The 17,009-nt window shown below is 45.9% G+C and overlaps 1 protein-coding gene across 5 annotated transcripts in view; it reads left to right on the top strand.

Moving 5' to 3' along the window:
- The window catches only part of TTC7B (tetratricopeptide repeat domain 7B), a 200,357-nt gene that overhangs the window by 161,099 nt on the left and 22,249 nt on the right, over window positions 1-17,009 (top strand). For 2 of the 5 annotated variants that reach the window (XM_080915920.1, XM_080915924.1), the window contains 3 exons: window positions 2,004-2,165; window positions 4,659-4,709; window positions 12,146-12,286. In XM_080915920.1, the coding sequence (XP_080772046.1) occupies window positions 2,004-2,165; window positions 4,659-4,709; window positions 12,146-12,286 (354 nt within the window). The remainder of the gene's footprint in view (window positions 1-2,003; window positions 2,166-4,658; window positions 4,710-12,145; window positions 12,287-17,009) is intronic. The other 3 variants (XM_080915922.1, XM_080915921.1, XM_080915923.1) reach the window with 3 other exon arrangements.

The following is a 17,009-nucleotide window of genomic DNA, read 5'->3' as shown; positions in this document are numbered from 1 at the left end:
GACAGTACAAGTCAGAAGACATAGGATGGTTTAACCTAGTGGAAATGATGCCTCCATACTGATTAATAAAAGCCTTTTTTTTTTGGTTCGGTTCCTTGTGAGGTATCTGGGGCACAGTTACCTTAGACTCACACCTTTGTGGATAGTGGATAGTACATCTACCTCAGCTGCCCATGGATTTGATCTGTTCCTCTCATTTTGATTTCATTTCAAGAGAAAAATGCAACATCCAATTCAATCACAAAGCTAACTAGTGATGTGCGGTGGAGAAGCGTTGGTTCCATGCTCGCCCGCACCAGCATCCCCCTCTTCCTGAAAGCAGTGTCTTGAGCAGCTTTCTGTGTACCCTGTGGAATGAGCTCACCCCTCCCATTCCAGGAACAGGCACTGCTGTGTGCTCCACAGCCCTGATCACCGCTTCCCACACATCCCTCGACAGTGCCCTCATTCTGTCTCAGAGCTCTGCAGTGCTCCAGGACCCCGAGCTTTCCACTGGGGTTCTTGCGCAGCCGGCTGTCTCCGGCATTGTTCTGCCTTTGCCGAAGCTTTTGGTTTTGCTGGCAGCGGCTAGCTAATTCTGCACATGCACTGCAGCCTTGCTCCTTTAGCAAAGACTGGGCTACTGAGCAGAAGAGAAAAGGAAGGACATCCAGCCATGGTCTAGCAGGGGGGTCAGGTCCTGTCAGGGAGAGCCAAGCTGACGGCCACAGTATGCTTTTACGGATAGCCATGCCTGATGCTTCTTTTCCTAAACCCCAGGGCATCTGACACAAGCAAAGTCACACAGTGCTGGCAGCAGAAAGAGGCCACAGCTAAAGCAATAGCAACTTGCCGTTGCCTTGATCCTGCCACTCTGGGGCTCAGGGCCAAAAGCCCCCACTGCAGACAGACTCTTTTGAGAAACCGTAGATCATCTTGGTGTATGTTTGGTTTTTCTGTAGAATTTCTCTAGAATGTATCAGAATAGAGATTTTAATATAATGAATTCTTCATCACTAAGTTATATATTTGTGTATATATATGTAAGTATATATATGATAAGAACATTTAATAGTATAAAGCATCAACCCTGATTAAGTTTTATTAAGCAGACAGGTACTACAAAGGCCCCATTACAGAACATGACATTTCTTCTCTTGTCCCCTGGCTTCACTTCTTCCCCTAGTAGGTTCCAACCAGTGAAAAGCAGGGATCAATGAGTGACAGTTTCAAATCTATAAGCCATTGTCTTTTCTTTGGAATAAGTCCATAGTTCTTGAAATAAAGGTGGGGATTATTTTTCTTTCTTTTGCCTTCAAAACAGGATATGGGGCAAGGGGATGTATCTTTAATCATTGGTGGATATCACCAGACACCTATCCAAAGCAAAATAGCTCTTCACCCGTGAGCCTGATGCTCTGTTTGGGAAGGTTTCTGATTGCAGCTGTGTGGTCTTTGCATCACCCCATATCCTGCGGCTGTCAGGCCTGAGGACTGCAGGCCAGACTTTCTTTCCAGAGGACCAGCCAGTGCACAGGACAGGAGACCACCCAAGTAGCTTAGCATTCCATTGTCACAGTACTGGGACCATGGGAAATGTCATTGTACTTGGCCCACTGCACCTTGGGAAACTGGAGTTTTCAAGTGAATTTTATGTAAGTGCTTCTTAGAAAAAAACAAATCTGTGGGAATAAGAAAGGAAGTGTGTCCTGCAGAAGGCCCTGCAGACTGCAGGTTAGAGATGGGTTATTTTCAGGGGCTCATACTGCTGAATCTGTGCCCAGGTAAACCAGAGTTATTTTTACTCCATGATGTTCAGAGCAATTAAATAACCAGTGGAGAACAGATTTGTTTTCTTTGAAAAGCACTTGTATCCTATTCACGTGGAAGACTGACTGTATTACATGACCTCATTTTTTTTTTTGCAGCTTATGTGAGTATATTAAAAGCTACTTTGTTTTTTTCTTTATGTTTCTAAAGGTTTTTTTTTGCTTTCATTCTTTTTTTTCTCTTTCACTTTTTAGTGTCAGACTCCTCCTCCTCCTCTTCTCTCTCAAGAACCGAATCTCCTCTCCACCTGTTTGTGTCTTCTCCTCTTCATTCTCATCCCAAACCTGACATCTTTGTGTGGCCCCCTGCTGCTCATTCATTCAGTGACCCAGGTCCCCACCGGGAACCTCCACTCTGTAAACATGGTTTTTTCCTTCCTTCTTAGACCTCCCCTCCCCTTCATTTGCCTGTTGTATTGTGTTCTGATAATCTTCCATCTGATAAGCTGGCTAGGAATCCCACCAATGTGTCAGGGAAGATCTTGCTTATTTGAAAATCCAAAACTGTTGGGAGCAGCAGGAAAGCTAAGATGCAGACAGGGACCACATTCTAACCTCCCCTGAAGAGTAAAGGAGTGGGGATCCAGAGCAAAGCAAATGAAGCTTTTCCAGAGTGGCTTCTGGTTCCTGGGGTCTTCCACACTTTCCTGGAGCAGGCATAGAGGCATGAAAACAGGGCTCCTACAGCAAAGGTAAGGGCTGAGAAGATGGCTCTGTTGACAAAGTGCTGGAGACACAAGCGAGCAGACCTGAGTTTGGTTCCCAGCACCCACTTAAAAGCAGGGAACAGCACTGCAACTATGCCCCAGTGCTGGAGGGACCAACACAGCAGACTGCTGAGGCTCACTAGCCTACCAGCCTACCTATTTGGTGAGTTCCAAACCAATCAAAGACTGTCTTTAAAAGTAAGGTAGGCAGGCAGGGTGTGTCAGCATATACCTTTTATCCTTGGGAGGCAGAGGCAAGCAAATTTCTGTTTAGTTTGAAGCTAGCCTCATCTACGTAGCAAGTTCTGGGTCAGCCAGAGCTACTTACTGAGACCCTGTCTGAAACCAAAATAGACAGCTCACCTAAGCTTATCTCTGCACCTCACAAACACATGCATATGGACTTACATGTGTACCCTCTCACACATGCTTAGGCGCACACACAAAAGAACAAGCAAGCTATAATATTTTGCAAACAACCCTAAAAATGTCTATTTTGATTTGGAAGTTAATTAATTTGAACCTCATAGAACAGTGAAAGCCATATTCTAAAGATGACATTGACTTGCCTGTCAACACTGAGCGGAAGGTTCTTAGAGCTGTGCTCCCAGAACCTTCTGCTTTGAAGCCAGTACCAGCAGGTTACAGAGCACATTGAGAAATGTATTGGAAACTAGTTTTTACTTGCAAAGGCAGGGTTTCTATTCAGCACCTTTGCCTAATCTTGATTTTAAATAATACAGAAATTTTGGAAGTCTATTTCAGGAAGTACCAGGACTCAATCAGTTGTTTTGGTTTTTGGTTTGTTTTGTTTTTTTAATTCCCATATTAAAATGAAACACACTGGTTGGTGAAGTCCTTAAAAGGGACCTAAATATGGTGCTCACCGAGAGCCGTGCTTGCTTTCCGTCACTGGATTATTTAATGTGCTCTCCTGCCAGCAGTGCCCGCAGATTTCATCTGCATCTGTGATTTATAAGGGCTCATCTTTGTTCCAAATGCTGTTACATGCTGAACAAAAGCCCATAACAGGCTGCTGCCAGGAGGAATCACTGTGGGGCGTGCTCTTTAGGGTGGCTGGCACTGTTATGTAAGCCTTCATACAGGCCAGGAACAAAGGTCAACCAAAGGCACATTCACACCAATGACTCTTGAGCTCACTCATCTGTATGTGGCATATCCCAAGCTTGGCTTTTATAGCAGCCCCAGTTCTATGAAATGGAAGATAAAGGTGATATTTATAAACTGTTCATGTTATCTTTTTATCCACCTCAGACCAGCATTTTCTCTTAATACAGTGCCTAGGGGCAATTGCCAATTTCAGTTTTTTCAAGGGAAAAAAATAAGTTTTCTCTCTTACATTGGCTTTTGTTGAGTTTATTCTCTTCGGTGAGACCCTGTGGTTCTAGAGTGATGTTACTGCTCCATCACTTACTGTTTGCACAGCAAACCCACCAACTTCAGCACCCTGCCAGGTTCCATCATCCTTCTGGCTGGTACAGCAGGGCCTTCCGAGTAATCTAATTAGTAAATCTTTGGAGCAGAGGACCCACTGGGCCCCTGCTAAATGTGGCTGCTTCTACCAGTGTTCTGTGGTTAAACTCAGAGAAGCCGTGAGCCATTGTCCCATCCTCAGGGAGTGCCTGGCTGGGGACCAGCTGTTCACAAGAATCTTTCTTCTTTATAGACACACTTGTTAATCTGGAAAGAAAACCGCTGGTCATAGAGTTTCTTGATCTAAATGTAAAGAATTTCAGCCCTCTTGCCTAACGGTGAAAGCTGGCCCAGCCCTGTACTCTGATGGACCTAGGATTAAGTTATATATGAGGAGATCCAAAACCTGCTGGTTTCATTGTTTGTGTCTTCCTTTTGGAATTTCCTGCTTTGGAAATTCCACATGGCATTAACTGGTCAGTTTCCATGTGCTAGGAGAACATGTCAGTGGGGGGGGGGGGGGGTGCTGATTGGCTTTCTTTACTTAAAACAAAAGTCATTGTCAGTGGAAAAATAAAATCTGATTCTAGCCAGCCAGGCTTACAGTTGGAAGGTTACTAGAATCTTCTTTGTATTTTTAGCTTTAATTTTGAATTTTCAACTGTTTTGTTTCTTGGTTTTAATTTTTGGTTTGATCTGTTGTCCCAAGGCAACTCTGCAGAAGCACACTTTCACGGTTTCCCCTCCCTCTTTTCAGTTAGTAAGTAGTCTTCTGATCTATTAACCCTCTGAGGGTCTCTGGAGTCACACCTCCTCCACTGTCCAGTGTGCACCAGTGTTGGGAATGTTGGGATGGTGCGACCCTCTCCTGCCACCCGCTTGTCCCCTCCGCCACCCCACGGGGCACACTGCCTGAGCCTCCAGGACAAACAGCTGAGGCAGTGCTGCTCTGAGGACTACAGAGGAAGGGGACAGGGAAGCAGCCCCTTCAGGTGCACTCCCAGCCCTGCAGTGGCTGTGGAGACTCCAGCACTTCTCAGTGCCTCCTGCTCTGCCAGAGGACTCGGCACCACATCAGTGCCTGAAACAGCAGCTCCAGACACTCAGATGCCCTCCTGTGGCCTCAACAGAAATGTAGCATGTGATTCACACCGCCCGTGCGTGCGCACACGTGTGCGTGCGTACACACACACACAAATAAATAGTAAGCCATAATAGGAAAGAGGTACATTTTGATTATGTTAAAGCTCATCACACCCCCCCCCCACCAAAAAAAATACCAAGTTCCTCTGAGAAAATATTTTTAAAAAATTCAAAACCTAGATTATATTGAAGCCTTTAACTATCTATTGCTTCATTTGAAGCTTGCAATATTTATACTAAAGATTTAAATATTTTTCATAAAACTTGTCCAAGTCTCTAAGGAGGGCTAGTTCTGTAGAAGGTGATTCCTCATCTGTCAAAATGCAGCTGCAGGCGTTTGTGTAGTTTGACAGGGATTTGAGCTGAGTTTAAGGCCCAGCCATGTCCCATCTTGAGATGTAGCCCTAGAAGTGGAGACTCTAAGGAAGGGTCCCTCCAGATAGAAAGTCTGAAGACTTTCTGTCTCTTCTGAGTGGGTCCAGAGTACAGTGTTCCTCCACACTGCCTCTCCTGAGACCCAAAGCCACTCTAGCAATTCTGACAGGGGAGAAAAAGATGGAGGAAATGTCTCTCCTCTCTCCAAATGTGTAATAAAACCAACAAGGATGACTGGGGCTCTCAGCTCCCACCTTCCAGTGGAGGTGAAGGCTGCCGCCCTGCTTAGGAATAAACCCCCTGAGAGTAGGACAGACAGTGATGAGACAGTGTAGTCTAGATCAAAGGGAGAAGAGCGTCACCTAGAAGTGTGGTTCCACTTCGGAAGCGTGATGGCTTTACATCCTCACACATGAATGAGCATCACAACCTTAAAGTAAATGGTCACATTGCAAATGTTACCCTCTGTCCTTGCTAATAACATTAGTGATAATCAATACTATTTTTCAATTTTTATTATTTTATTTATATCCCCCTACTTTTGAGTCCTGATTTTAAAAAGTCCTGATAGATACAATATTTTTCAAATATAACCTTTCTTTGCTATTTACATTTAGTCAATATTAATTTAATATAATATTCCTTAATTAGTTCTGAGGTGCCGGTCTTTAAACAAGGCTGAATGGAACTGTAAGAAGTTGGCAAGTCAGTATAGATGTGGGTGTCCACACAGGGTAGCAGCAAGCAGATGTTCCCCAACGGTACCTCAATTATAGGTAACCACCCATAGAATAGCCTTCCCAGGCAGAGGGCACTTAGCAGCTCCTGAGTGACCATGCACTGGGGTGGGTGAGCCACCGAGGAAGCATCTGCCCGCTGTAGTCCTCCAGAAGGTACTGTCTCCAACCCAGAACCACCAGTGTGGAACACCCTGACAGCTGGCTTCTCCCTGCACGCTTGTGAATGGCTTCCTGTCAGCTTGTGTGTGACCACTCGGCCCACCAGCCTTGGCAGTACTGCTTCAGCCTCGCATGCCCCCTGGAGATGACATAACCCTGTCTCTCCTTGCTTCGTGGACTCCTGTAAAGAGCTTCTCCTCTGGAGAAGTCATTTTGTCTGTGTTAAACTGATTGGAACTCTGTTAAGGTGTCTGGGAAACGGATCCGTCTTGGAGCTGTGGGCATGGACTTCTTAGTCTGTTCTGCACTCGGGTAGAATGGACGTTCTGCTGAGAGTGGTGGCCAGCGTTTATTAGAGAATTCAGTGGGAGGTAGCAGTGGTCTGCTAGGCTGCTGTGGCCCTGCTGTGCTGTCAGAGCGATGGGCATGCACAGAGGGGCGAGAGACAGTGATGCTCTCAGATAAAGATGTATGATAATGCAGTGGGAACCATTGCCTCAACAAGCACGAGGGCCTTGTAGGGCAGACAGATCAAGTCTAACCCCTTGGGGACCAAGGGGACAGAAGCAAAATGTTCAGATAATAGATCTGATTTGGTGGCTGACATAGGAGTGTCCTCTCTGTTCTCTTCTTCCTCCAAACACTGAGCTGTTGGTGATCTCATCAGGGCATGCTGGGACGGAGGAAGCAGGTATGGAAACAAGAAGGTCACAGCTGCCAGCAGGCTGCAGTGTTGGACAGATGGCATTTCCAAGCCTTGCTTAAGAGACAGACTTTTCCTATCAACTTGAGAATGCTTTAAGCAAGCTGGCTGGCAGGTCCTTAGTCATTCAGATTGCTGCTAAGAACTCGGGATCTTCAGGGAGGAAAATTGCTGCTTTCTCTCCTTGTTCTAATTGTTTGGGGGGGGGGTACAACTTCTAGGTGGTGGACACTGAATAAAGTCTGATGTCAGATAACACTGAATTGTTAGGGGACAGGGAAATGAGCTCTAAGCTCCATTAACAAATGATTGCTACATGCCTGATGCCAGAGCACCTTGGTTCCTTCTCAGAAAAGATGTGAGGAGGGCAGGTATGGGCTGCAGCAGCAGGAGGCAGAGAGAATGGGCGTGGTGTGGGGTGTGGCAGCCACATGTTCCATCATTCTCCCATGCTCATCACATAAAGCAATCTAGTCAATCCTCCGGGGCAGGGCTCCTGCCAAGTATGTGTCCTGTGTGTCTGCTGCTGTCTCCTTTTTGGTTAAGGATGTTTCTTACACATAGCATGACAGCTGTCCATTGCTCCTAGCTCTGGGATAAGCACCAGATCACAGGTAGACAAGATTTCATCTACTCCATGCTGAGAAGACATGAGAAGTGAAGGAACTGCAGGGGTCTTCCAACCATAGCTTGTCCAATCCCACCAGACAGTTAAAAGGGGAGTCAGAATAGAATGTGTGCCCTTCATTAAGGGTCCTTCTTTGTGAAAGTGCAGGGTGACCACACCTAACTAAGCCTCCTAATTTCACTTAACAAAATTGTTGCCTCTAGGGTGCCTTTGAATGGTGAACTCTGGTGGCTAAATAGAGCTCATATATAGTTGTCATGCTGAAATCTGTATGAAATCAACCACAGGCATCTCTTTCCATACAAACAAGCTTGGCCAAGGCTGAAAAGCAATTGGAGCCGACCGTTGCTAATGGCCTACTTATGTCAGGGTTTCTGAGCAGCTCTACGTGTGATAGGAAACCCCAGGAGAGGTTCAGAGCCTTATCTGAGTGCCTGAGATCTGAGGCCTTTGTTCTCCACCTATGGAGAAAGGTCTCCCACCTTGTTCCTGGTAGTCTCCACCCCAAAGCAGCCCAGCAGAACCTAGAAGAAAGTGTGGATTAGGAATCAGAACAGTCCCTAAAACATCACTTCACCTTTTATCTTTATCAGGTGTCCCAGACAGCCTTTTCTCTTCAGAGCAGGAGGGTCACAAAATCTGAGAGCCAAGGATTTCAGGTAGCCCAGTCTCAGGGCATCTCATCCCTTTGGACCATTTGGGCACTTAGCTCACAAACCTCAGGCCAGCTTTTAGGGCACAGTCTCACCTGCCTCCATCAGCTCTATGGAGCTGATCCTGCAGTGGCTTTTCCCAGCCGTGTCATAGGGGAAAGGGATGCTTTATCTCCTTGGCAGGGCATGGCAGCTGCAGCACAGGGCACTGTGCTCCCTGGGTTACTGCACTGATGTGGCTTCTCAGGTTAGTGTGATGAATAAGAGATGCAGAGCAACATGCTGCCTGGCTGTCTGTTGAACTTGATCATTTGGAAACATCTCTCCAGAGTCTTGGGTTTCAAATTGGAAATGTGTCCTTTAGTCTTCCTTTGGATTTCTTTTCCAAGACTCTGTCTCCACTTTTCCCCTAGGTCATGCACAATGTGCTTTTGCTTTGGTGAGAAAAATAGAAAAAGAAGTCCCTTAAAGACAGATGGAGAAGCAGCATTTTCAACTGTGCCCACATAAGTCACCAGCAGTCTAAATTCTTGCTGACCTTGGCACTTCTCTATAGTGAAGTAGCTGCATTTCTGTTGTGCCCTTAGCAATGCCTCCAAATTCTAACCCAGAGGAAGACTCGCTTGCCATGTAATTGCAAAGAACAGTGGACGCAAACTGTCATGTACTTTGGCCACTATTACCTGCTATTAAAACCCTCTGATCCCTCTAATATCTCTCCCAGGCTCCTCACAGCAAGGCTTTCTGCCCTTGTGATAATGTAACAAGGAATTGACTGAGAACAGGAAAGGACTCCTGACTACCCTCCTCATCCTCTCTATTGAATGGCTTAGTTGTATTAGAGAGAGTCGCTAAATGACATCAGCGTTTAATTCTGTTCCTGAGATTTCCAGCAGTGTGACAGATAACACTGAAAAGGCCCTTGGAAGTGATGAAGGTCAGAGCCTTCTCCCATTACTAAAACAGAGCACACCGACTGTATCTTTTGAATGTCATAGTCTATGGCCGTACCACTCTGAACGTCATAAAAAGATGTCTGTTCACAACTGCTCTTTTATTTATTCTACAAACACCTACCCAATGCCTTGAATGGGCTTGGCATTGCTGAAATGACTTTGAAAAGCCTATCCAGAAGACACACAGTCAGATCAGGAAGGTGGGTGCTTCTGCCCTGAAGCCTGTAGACTGCATGGTGATAAGGACACTCCAGTGGAAGGACCCAAGGCCTCATGTTCTAAAGGGACAGCAGAAGGCTCGCTGCAGCCTTCCTGCAGGAGGTGGCCTTTATGGTTGGATGTAGAGGTTGGGGTTAGAACCAGACAGTGTCTGCATCCTGGTTTTATCGCCAACTGGCTGTTTTGTAACCCCTCAAGTCTCAGTTCTGTCACGTAAAGAGAATAGTATCCAGACCTTAGTAAGAGTGAAACTTATTATTATACTAAACATGAATTAATTCTGTCATACATACATTGCAAAGAAAATAATTTGGTCAGGAGGTCAGTAAGGATCTTGTCATTTCTTTGTTGAGCAAAAGATAAAACATCTAATCCCAAAAGCAAGATCCTCCTTTAACAAGGGATCTGTAGATGGTGGGACAAAGTTTGTGTGGTTCTGCTATAGCTGTAGTGCACTGTTGTTTTTAAATAATCAGAAAGGAATATATTAAGCATATTTTAGTTCCTAATGTGGCCATAGCATTAGACAAGGCCCAATATATCTCCTTGGAGTCTTCATGATTTTCTAATTCAAAAGGGACCTGAGACCACAAAGTCCGAAAACCTCTTCAGAGACACTGTCTCAAAAAACAAGGTGGACAGCTCTAAGAGTAACAGCCAAGGTTGTTCCCTGGCTCTGCACCTGCGCGCGCGCACACACATACACACACACACACACACTCACACTCACACACACACTAGTACAAAAGGTTACAGAAAAATGCAAGAAAAAATATTTGTGACAGCTGAATAATTTTGCTATTTAAAAAAGAAAATAATAACTCCAGACATGCTTTGTCTACAGCAGGGTAGACTCCCAGCCAGGCTCCAGGTTCCCCCACAGTGTGGCTGTGCCGTTGGCTCCCTTATTCTTGGGCAGCAACTTTCCCTGGAAATCCCCAAGGCCCCTCCTGGGGCTGCTGTCTTCACTAGGGTCCTCTAAGGCCTGTCTGCCTATGGTTCATCTATGGGAGATAGAATGACTTACCTTCTATAGATTCTGGATCCCATCCATCAAGCCTCATCAAAGTCCTGAGCGCACTTAGACTCCATCGGTCAACCTTGTTGAAACATTTGCACAAGATGAGTGGCCAGTTGTTATTCTAACACCCACTCTTTGTTTTGGTTTTGGGTTTTTTTTTTTGTTTGTTTGTTTGTTTTTGAGACAGTCTTACTATGTAGCCCAGGCTAGATGTAAACTCAGTCTTGTCCCAGCTTCCTGAATGCTGGGATTAGAAGCATAAATACCATGCCCAGCTTACCATACGTATTGTTAATAATTAATCCATTAATAATAATAATGATAATAATACATCCCAAAGATCAACTGAGATACTTCTTATGTTTACAGTTTTGTATTACCCAGCATATAGTTTATTTGCATAGTGAACATTTATCTTTCTATGTTGGCACTGTTGTAAATTTCATAAGTTGATAGTTGTTACCACTAACAACTTTGCAATGTTTGTCTCCAGGCTGAACTTCCTGATAAATGATAAGATAAGAATGTTGTTTGTGAGCCAAGTGTGGAGGTGCGTCCCTTTCATCCCAGCACTCAGGAGGCAAAGGCAGGCTGATCTCTATGAGTTCAAGGCCAGGCTGGCCTACAGAGAGAGTTTCAGGATGGCTATGGCTACACAGAAAAACCCATCTCAAAAAACCAGGAAGGAAGGAAGGAAGGAAGGGAGGGAGGGAGGGAGGGAGGGAAGTAAGGAAAGAGAAGAAAGAGAGAAAAAAGAAAAAGAAAAACCAAAAAAAAAAAGTTTCAGGTAAATGTGTCTGTGAATAGTTCTAAATTGAAATAACAGAGAGTCTCCCTCTCAATTCTGAATTGTACCTCTAAGAACAAATTGGGAAGAAGTGAGGTGCAAAGATGTGGGCTCCAGTCATTAGACTCCCATTGCAGTTTTGATTCATGCACTATACCTACACCTTTTGCCTGGTCCATGTGCCCAGTGGCCCTTCAACAGCAGATCTTAGAAACAGACAGGGCTATGTTCAAAGCCTAAGCATCATCCTCTACTCCAGTGTTAGCTTGAAGAACAGGCAACTGCTGTATACAAAGAAGGCATGTACTTTTTCTCTGGGGTTAAGTCAAGTCATAGAACTTGAGTCTCTATCCATGGTGTTGCCCATCTCTTGAAGGGAAGGATGTAGTAATTAGTAGGAAGCATGGCCATCCCCTGCTGTTCCCCCATGCAGTTACTCCTTTGGGCCCGAACACAGGGTGCTTTGTAACATCCCTCTGTAATCATCCCTGATGCTGTTTGTTAACCTTGAGTTCCTGCTGTGTCAAGCTGTGCTCCCTTCCAGCCCCAGCACTCACATCATGCCAGACTGAGCTCCTGGAGAGTGCTTAGCATAGCATTTGCCCTTTGTGTTGACTAAAGGCAGAGGTGAGACTAAAGTTCTGGCCCATCATGGTTGGTCGCCCATTTCTTTAAGAATAATAACTCACTTCTTGGGAAAGGGGTATGTGTATGTTTGTGCCCATGTCTTTGTTTGGGAGGGGTGTCATTGGTCAGGTATGAGGTTCGAAGTCCCCGCTTTAGCCCCTAACACAGTCTTGACCCTCCCACAGGCTCCGTCCATGCCACATCAGTAGCAGCCTCAAGAGTGGAGCAAGCACTGTCAGAAGTGGCCTCATCTCTGCAGAGTAGTGCTCCCAAGCAAGGCCCACTGCATCCCTGGATGACACTGGCACAGATCTGGCTCCATGCAGGTACCACTCCCACTCTTGACCCCATGGACCGCTCTCCCTACCCATTCTTTTCCACGATCAACAGACCCCGAGACTGCTCTAGCTTCTGCAGGTGCCCACTCAACTGTTTAGCCCAGAACTCCTCAGCTTTTGAGAGACATCAAAGTTTTTATGGCCAAGCACCAAACTGATACTGCATCTGTACAGGGACCATATGCTATCCTTCATCTCCTCATCCCTCCTCAGTGACTATACTTGACCCAGGCAGAAAATTGGACTGGGGACCCTCGAGAGATTTGCAAGTCAAGGGGGTCTTGTACTACAGAGGGGTCCAGTGTTGCACCCCATGCTGCCTCTATAGGTGACAGAAGAAATTCTCCCTGTACTGTTTAGAATCTGGGTAGACTCCAGCTCTTCCTTGCCTCACAACCTCAGTTTATTCATCTACATGGCAGGGTTAGAAAAGCACCTGTCTCCTAGGTCAAAGCACAATGCTTAGCATGTCTCAATGGTCAGTCTAAGTCCCTGGGCAATGGGACAGGAGTATCAATGGTACAGATGCCTTTATCCAGGGCAGAGCAGGGCAAGGCAGTGTGCTTGGTGTATTGCAAACAGACCTCTGCATGTCTGGTAACCCACAGAGAAGGAAGCAGTCACAGCAGCCCAGTTCTGGAAACTGACCCAGAGGAAGAATGATCCCCATGCCCTGGTTTCTTGTATGTCAGGTTTCTATGCATAGTTACCCACAGCTGCAAATCTAAGAATTAAGCATAGCATGTGAAATTTAAGCAATTCTATTACACATGGAGAGCTCCCAAGAAAGTGATGGCCATTAGTGTATATGCATATTTCTACCTCTGAGAAGAGTAACCCATCTCTTGGGTTTAACCACTTCATCTGTGCGACCCTGGTGGCTCCTTCTCAGGCTCACCACTACCAGGGGCATGCTTGGGGCCCAACTGACACTAGGAAGGGTGCAATCACCATAAGATATTCATTTATTTCTGCCTTTATTCTCTGGGACAGTTGTATGATGTCCTACCTTGTATGTCCCTTTAGCAGACATGCATGTGAAGGTATGCCCAGCCACAGAACTAGCCCTTCTGTATTTTCAGTGTTGGCACCCTTAATTAACCCATCACAGTGCTGTAAATTAACAAATTATATTCTTCTAAGTACACAAGAGGGCTGGCTGATACATGTGTCTGATTGTTCCTTCTCCTTCACCCACTCTCCAAAGAGGTAGAGACAGGCTGCCTCTGAAAGCCAGGGCACAGCAGGAAAACCACTTCTCAGCTTTCTCCAGAACAGCCCATAACCTCACAGGAGTCAGATATTATCTTGCTCCATTCCCTGTATAGACAGTGACCTCAGAGGATACAGAGGGACTAAGTGTTGTTTAATGACCAGACCAGGAAAGCCGGACTGAACATCCAGGGCTAGCACAGAGTAGAGCTGTTGTTCACATTGGACTTGAAGTCTAGTTTTTGAAAAGCACATAGTCAGGCCTACGTGGGAAGTTCTTTTGCCCAACAAATCATCTGCAGCCCCTTCTCAGAACACTTAACCCTGGGCACTATAGAATGCCAGGAAGTCTAGCCTAATGCAGCAGCTCTCAACCTGTGGTTGTAACCCTTTTGGCAAACCTCTGTCTCCAGAATATTTGCATTACAATCATTAACAGTAGCAAAATCATAGTTATAAAATAGCAGTGAAAATAATTTTATGGTTGGGGTACACCACAACACGAAGAACTGTATTAAAGGGTCACGCACAACATTAGGAAGGTTGAGAGCCACTGTCCTAGAGGCCATTTACACTCTACCCCACCCCCATCACCACTCTGTTGTCCGGGGCTATTGTGCATCTTTGCATACCGTGAAGAACTCAGTGACAAGTATTGCATACAGAGTAACCTTCCAGTTTCATCACCAGGCTCAGAATGATGGTCCCGATACTAGTTAAGGGGTGTGGCTTTACTGGGCTGGAACTATGGAAAGCAGATGCCAATCTTGCCTCCCATCTCTGGGCAGCTGTGCATGTGTACGTGCAGGGAGCACAGTGTGTCCTGTGGGGGGATGAGGCCAAGTGGAGTCTTCTCAGCATCTGTGCCCTGTTGACCCTTGTCTCCGATGGCACACACATTTGCATAGTGTTTAAAAGAAAACAGGTGACTCCTGCTGAACTGTAGGGCTCACCCCATGCGGCCTGTGTTTGACTGCTCTAAGAAGTGAAATAAGTCACCTCCTTTTCTGACAGTTCATGGAAACCAGGTGACATCAGCCTTCCATATCCTTCATCAGTTCTTAGAGGAATCCAGGGTCCACACATTCTGCAAGTTTGGAGAAACTGTTTGTGAGCATGTTCTTACCTGGTTGGTTTTTCTGCCTAACTGACTGAGAGTAGTGGACCGTGTGGCTGGAGGCTGTGGTGGAGGTGGCCCTGGATTTAAGTCTCTTGGGAAGAAAGGTCTCTAAGGCAGTGTCAGGTCCCAAGTTTGGGCTGTATCTGTGATGGCAAGGAAACTGTGAGCATGACATGTGAACTTCAAGAACAGGCCACCTGGGGCACAGGGAATGGGGACACTTGGTTACTGGAGCCTTTTCTTTCTGGGTAGTGGGCATCTCCTTCCCTTACCACCTCCTCATTCATCTTGGAAGCCTCTGACCCCAGGGCCCCAGACTTTCCCTAGGATGCCTGGTAGCCAACACAGCCTGGGCTATGCATGCTCAGTTTTTTGAGTTTTTTTGTTTGTTTGTTTGTTTGTTTTGTTTGTTTGTTTGTTTAGACAAGTGTCACAAATTCATTTAAATAATTCTTCAGACAATGTACTTTCATGGCACATAAATGAACATGTGAGAAAGATGTAACGTGACAAGACTCCCTTGTCCCTGTGCCTCAGTCACCTGCTGCAGACCCTGGTGGTGGTTCTAGCACCTTCCAGAGGTTCTACCCATCCTATGCTGTGTCTCTGCTGCCCTCTCCCCATGTCATCTTCCAGTGTCTGGGAGATCACTATAGGTCTGCCCACGTGGTGCACAGTAGAATTCCACGGTAGGAAGCATGTGAGGTCATCAGGACACCGTAGATCAATGTCTGCATTATTTCTCATGCTTTGCCACTGCAGACAGCACTCCAGTGTGTATACTGATATGTATTGTTCTAAGATCAAGTCCAAAGAGGGGTCTGATGGGTCAAACAGTATATACTCTTTAATTTGGATAAATGTAGTCATATGACTTTCCACAGAGCTGGGCTGATTTCTATTCCAGTAAACAGCATATGACTATATTTTCTTATCTTCTTGCCAGTACCATGCATTTCAAAACCCCAATTGGATGCATGAAAGATGGTGTTTTCATTGATAGCTCATGGCTTTTACCTACATATCTTCTTAAATGTCAAGCATCTCCTTTTCTCTCATGAGCCACTTACTATGTGTTGAAGACGTGTATGTGTGTGTGTGTGTGTGTGTGTGTGTGTGTGTGTGTATGTGTGTGTATGTATGTGTGTCTGTCTGTCTGTCTGTCTGTGTCTGTGTGTGTCTGTGTGTGTGTGTGCATACACAATGGTGCACATGTATGAGTACACATAGAAGCTAGAGGACAGCCTTGACTATCTTTCCACATAAAGTGCCCACCTTGTTTGTTTGTTTGAGGCAGGGTCTCTCTGGAGTTAGGCCAACAGACCAGCGAATTCCAGGAATCCACTTTTCTCTGCCTCTTGGTGCTGGGATGCTACCAGCATGCCCACATGTCTGGCTTTTTTATTTGAGTTCTGAGGACTAAACTCAGACACTCACACTTATAGATTAATAATTTGAGAACTGAGCCACCTTTCCCAGTCCTTTTGTTTCTTTGACCACCCAGGATTATGTTGTTTATAGTGTCTGAGCTTCCCATGACACCAACCTTTAGCCTTTTTTCCTGAAATGCCAGGAATCTTATGGCATCATTTGTACTCAGTCTTCCACAGAGAAGGGCAGGAGGAGGGCACCCCTGCCTTGTAGCATGGGAACCCCACTAAACAACTGTAAACATGGCACAGTCTTCCAGGATGGAAGCCAAGAGAGCTAGAGCAGGGCACAGTGGTATGCCTCAGCACAGACCCACTGCAACTGGTGAGCCTTTCTCTCCCAGACACAGCCGGCCTTCCTCTGTTCATTGGAAAGTCAGACAGTTCCAGGAAGTCAGCACCCAACCAGACCCCTTCCAAGCCAGGCAAGCTTCTGGGTACCCACATTGGGATGGCAGCTAAAAGTGCCTTTGCGGTAGGTGGTTAATTTCTGCTTGTTACTTACTAATAATTATAGCCTTCACTTTGGCACCTCTCACAGCCGAAACCAGCAGCTATTCTTAGATGTGCAAGATCAGATTTTCTGATTTCTGCTGGGATTTGAAGCTGTGATATTGTCACAGTTTCCTTAGCCTTGGCCTGACCCCTTCCCCTCCGCAGCTTCTCTTGGCCACCACGAGGTCCATCAGTGGAATCTAGAGACAACTGTGGTTGGCCACCATGAGGAAAGAAAGACAGTTCCTAGACATGTGATATATGGGCCAATACACATGGGTGTGTGGGACACAGTCCTGGGGACCAGCACTGCCCCACCAGCCTCCTGATCTATGGGGTCTGGGTTAATACTCCTTACCTTTGACATAGCTGCCATTACCAAGCACAAGGTGTGATTCAGACACTGTGCCAATAGCTCTGTGACTTGCCCGTCTCTGTCACAACCGAGGTGGAG

The sequence above is a fragment of the Micromys minutus genome, assembly GCF_963924665.1.
Source record: "Micromys minutus genome assembly, chromosome: 1".
Classification (NCBI taxonomy): domain Eukaryota; kingdom Metazoa; phylum Chordata; class Mammalia; order Rodentia; family Muridae; genus Micromys; species Micromys minutus.
The sequence above is the reverse complement of the archived record's forward strand: the minus strand, read 5'-3'. Positions and strand labels throughout refer to the sequence as shown.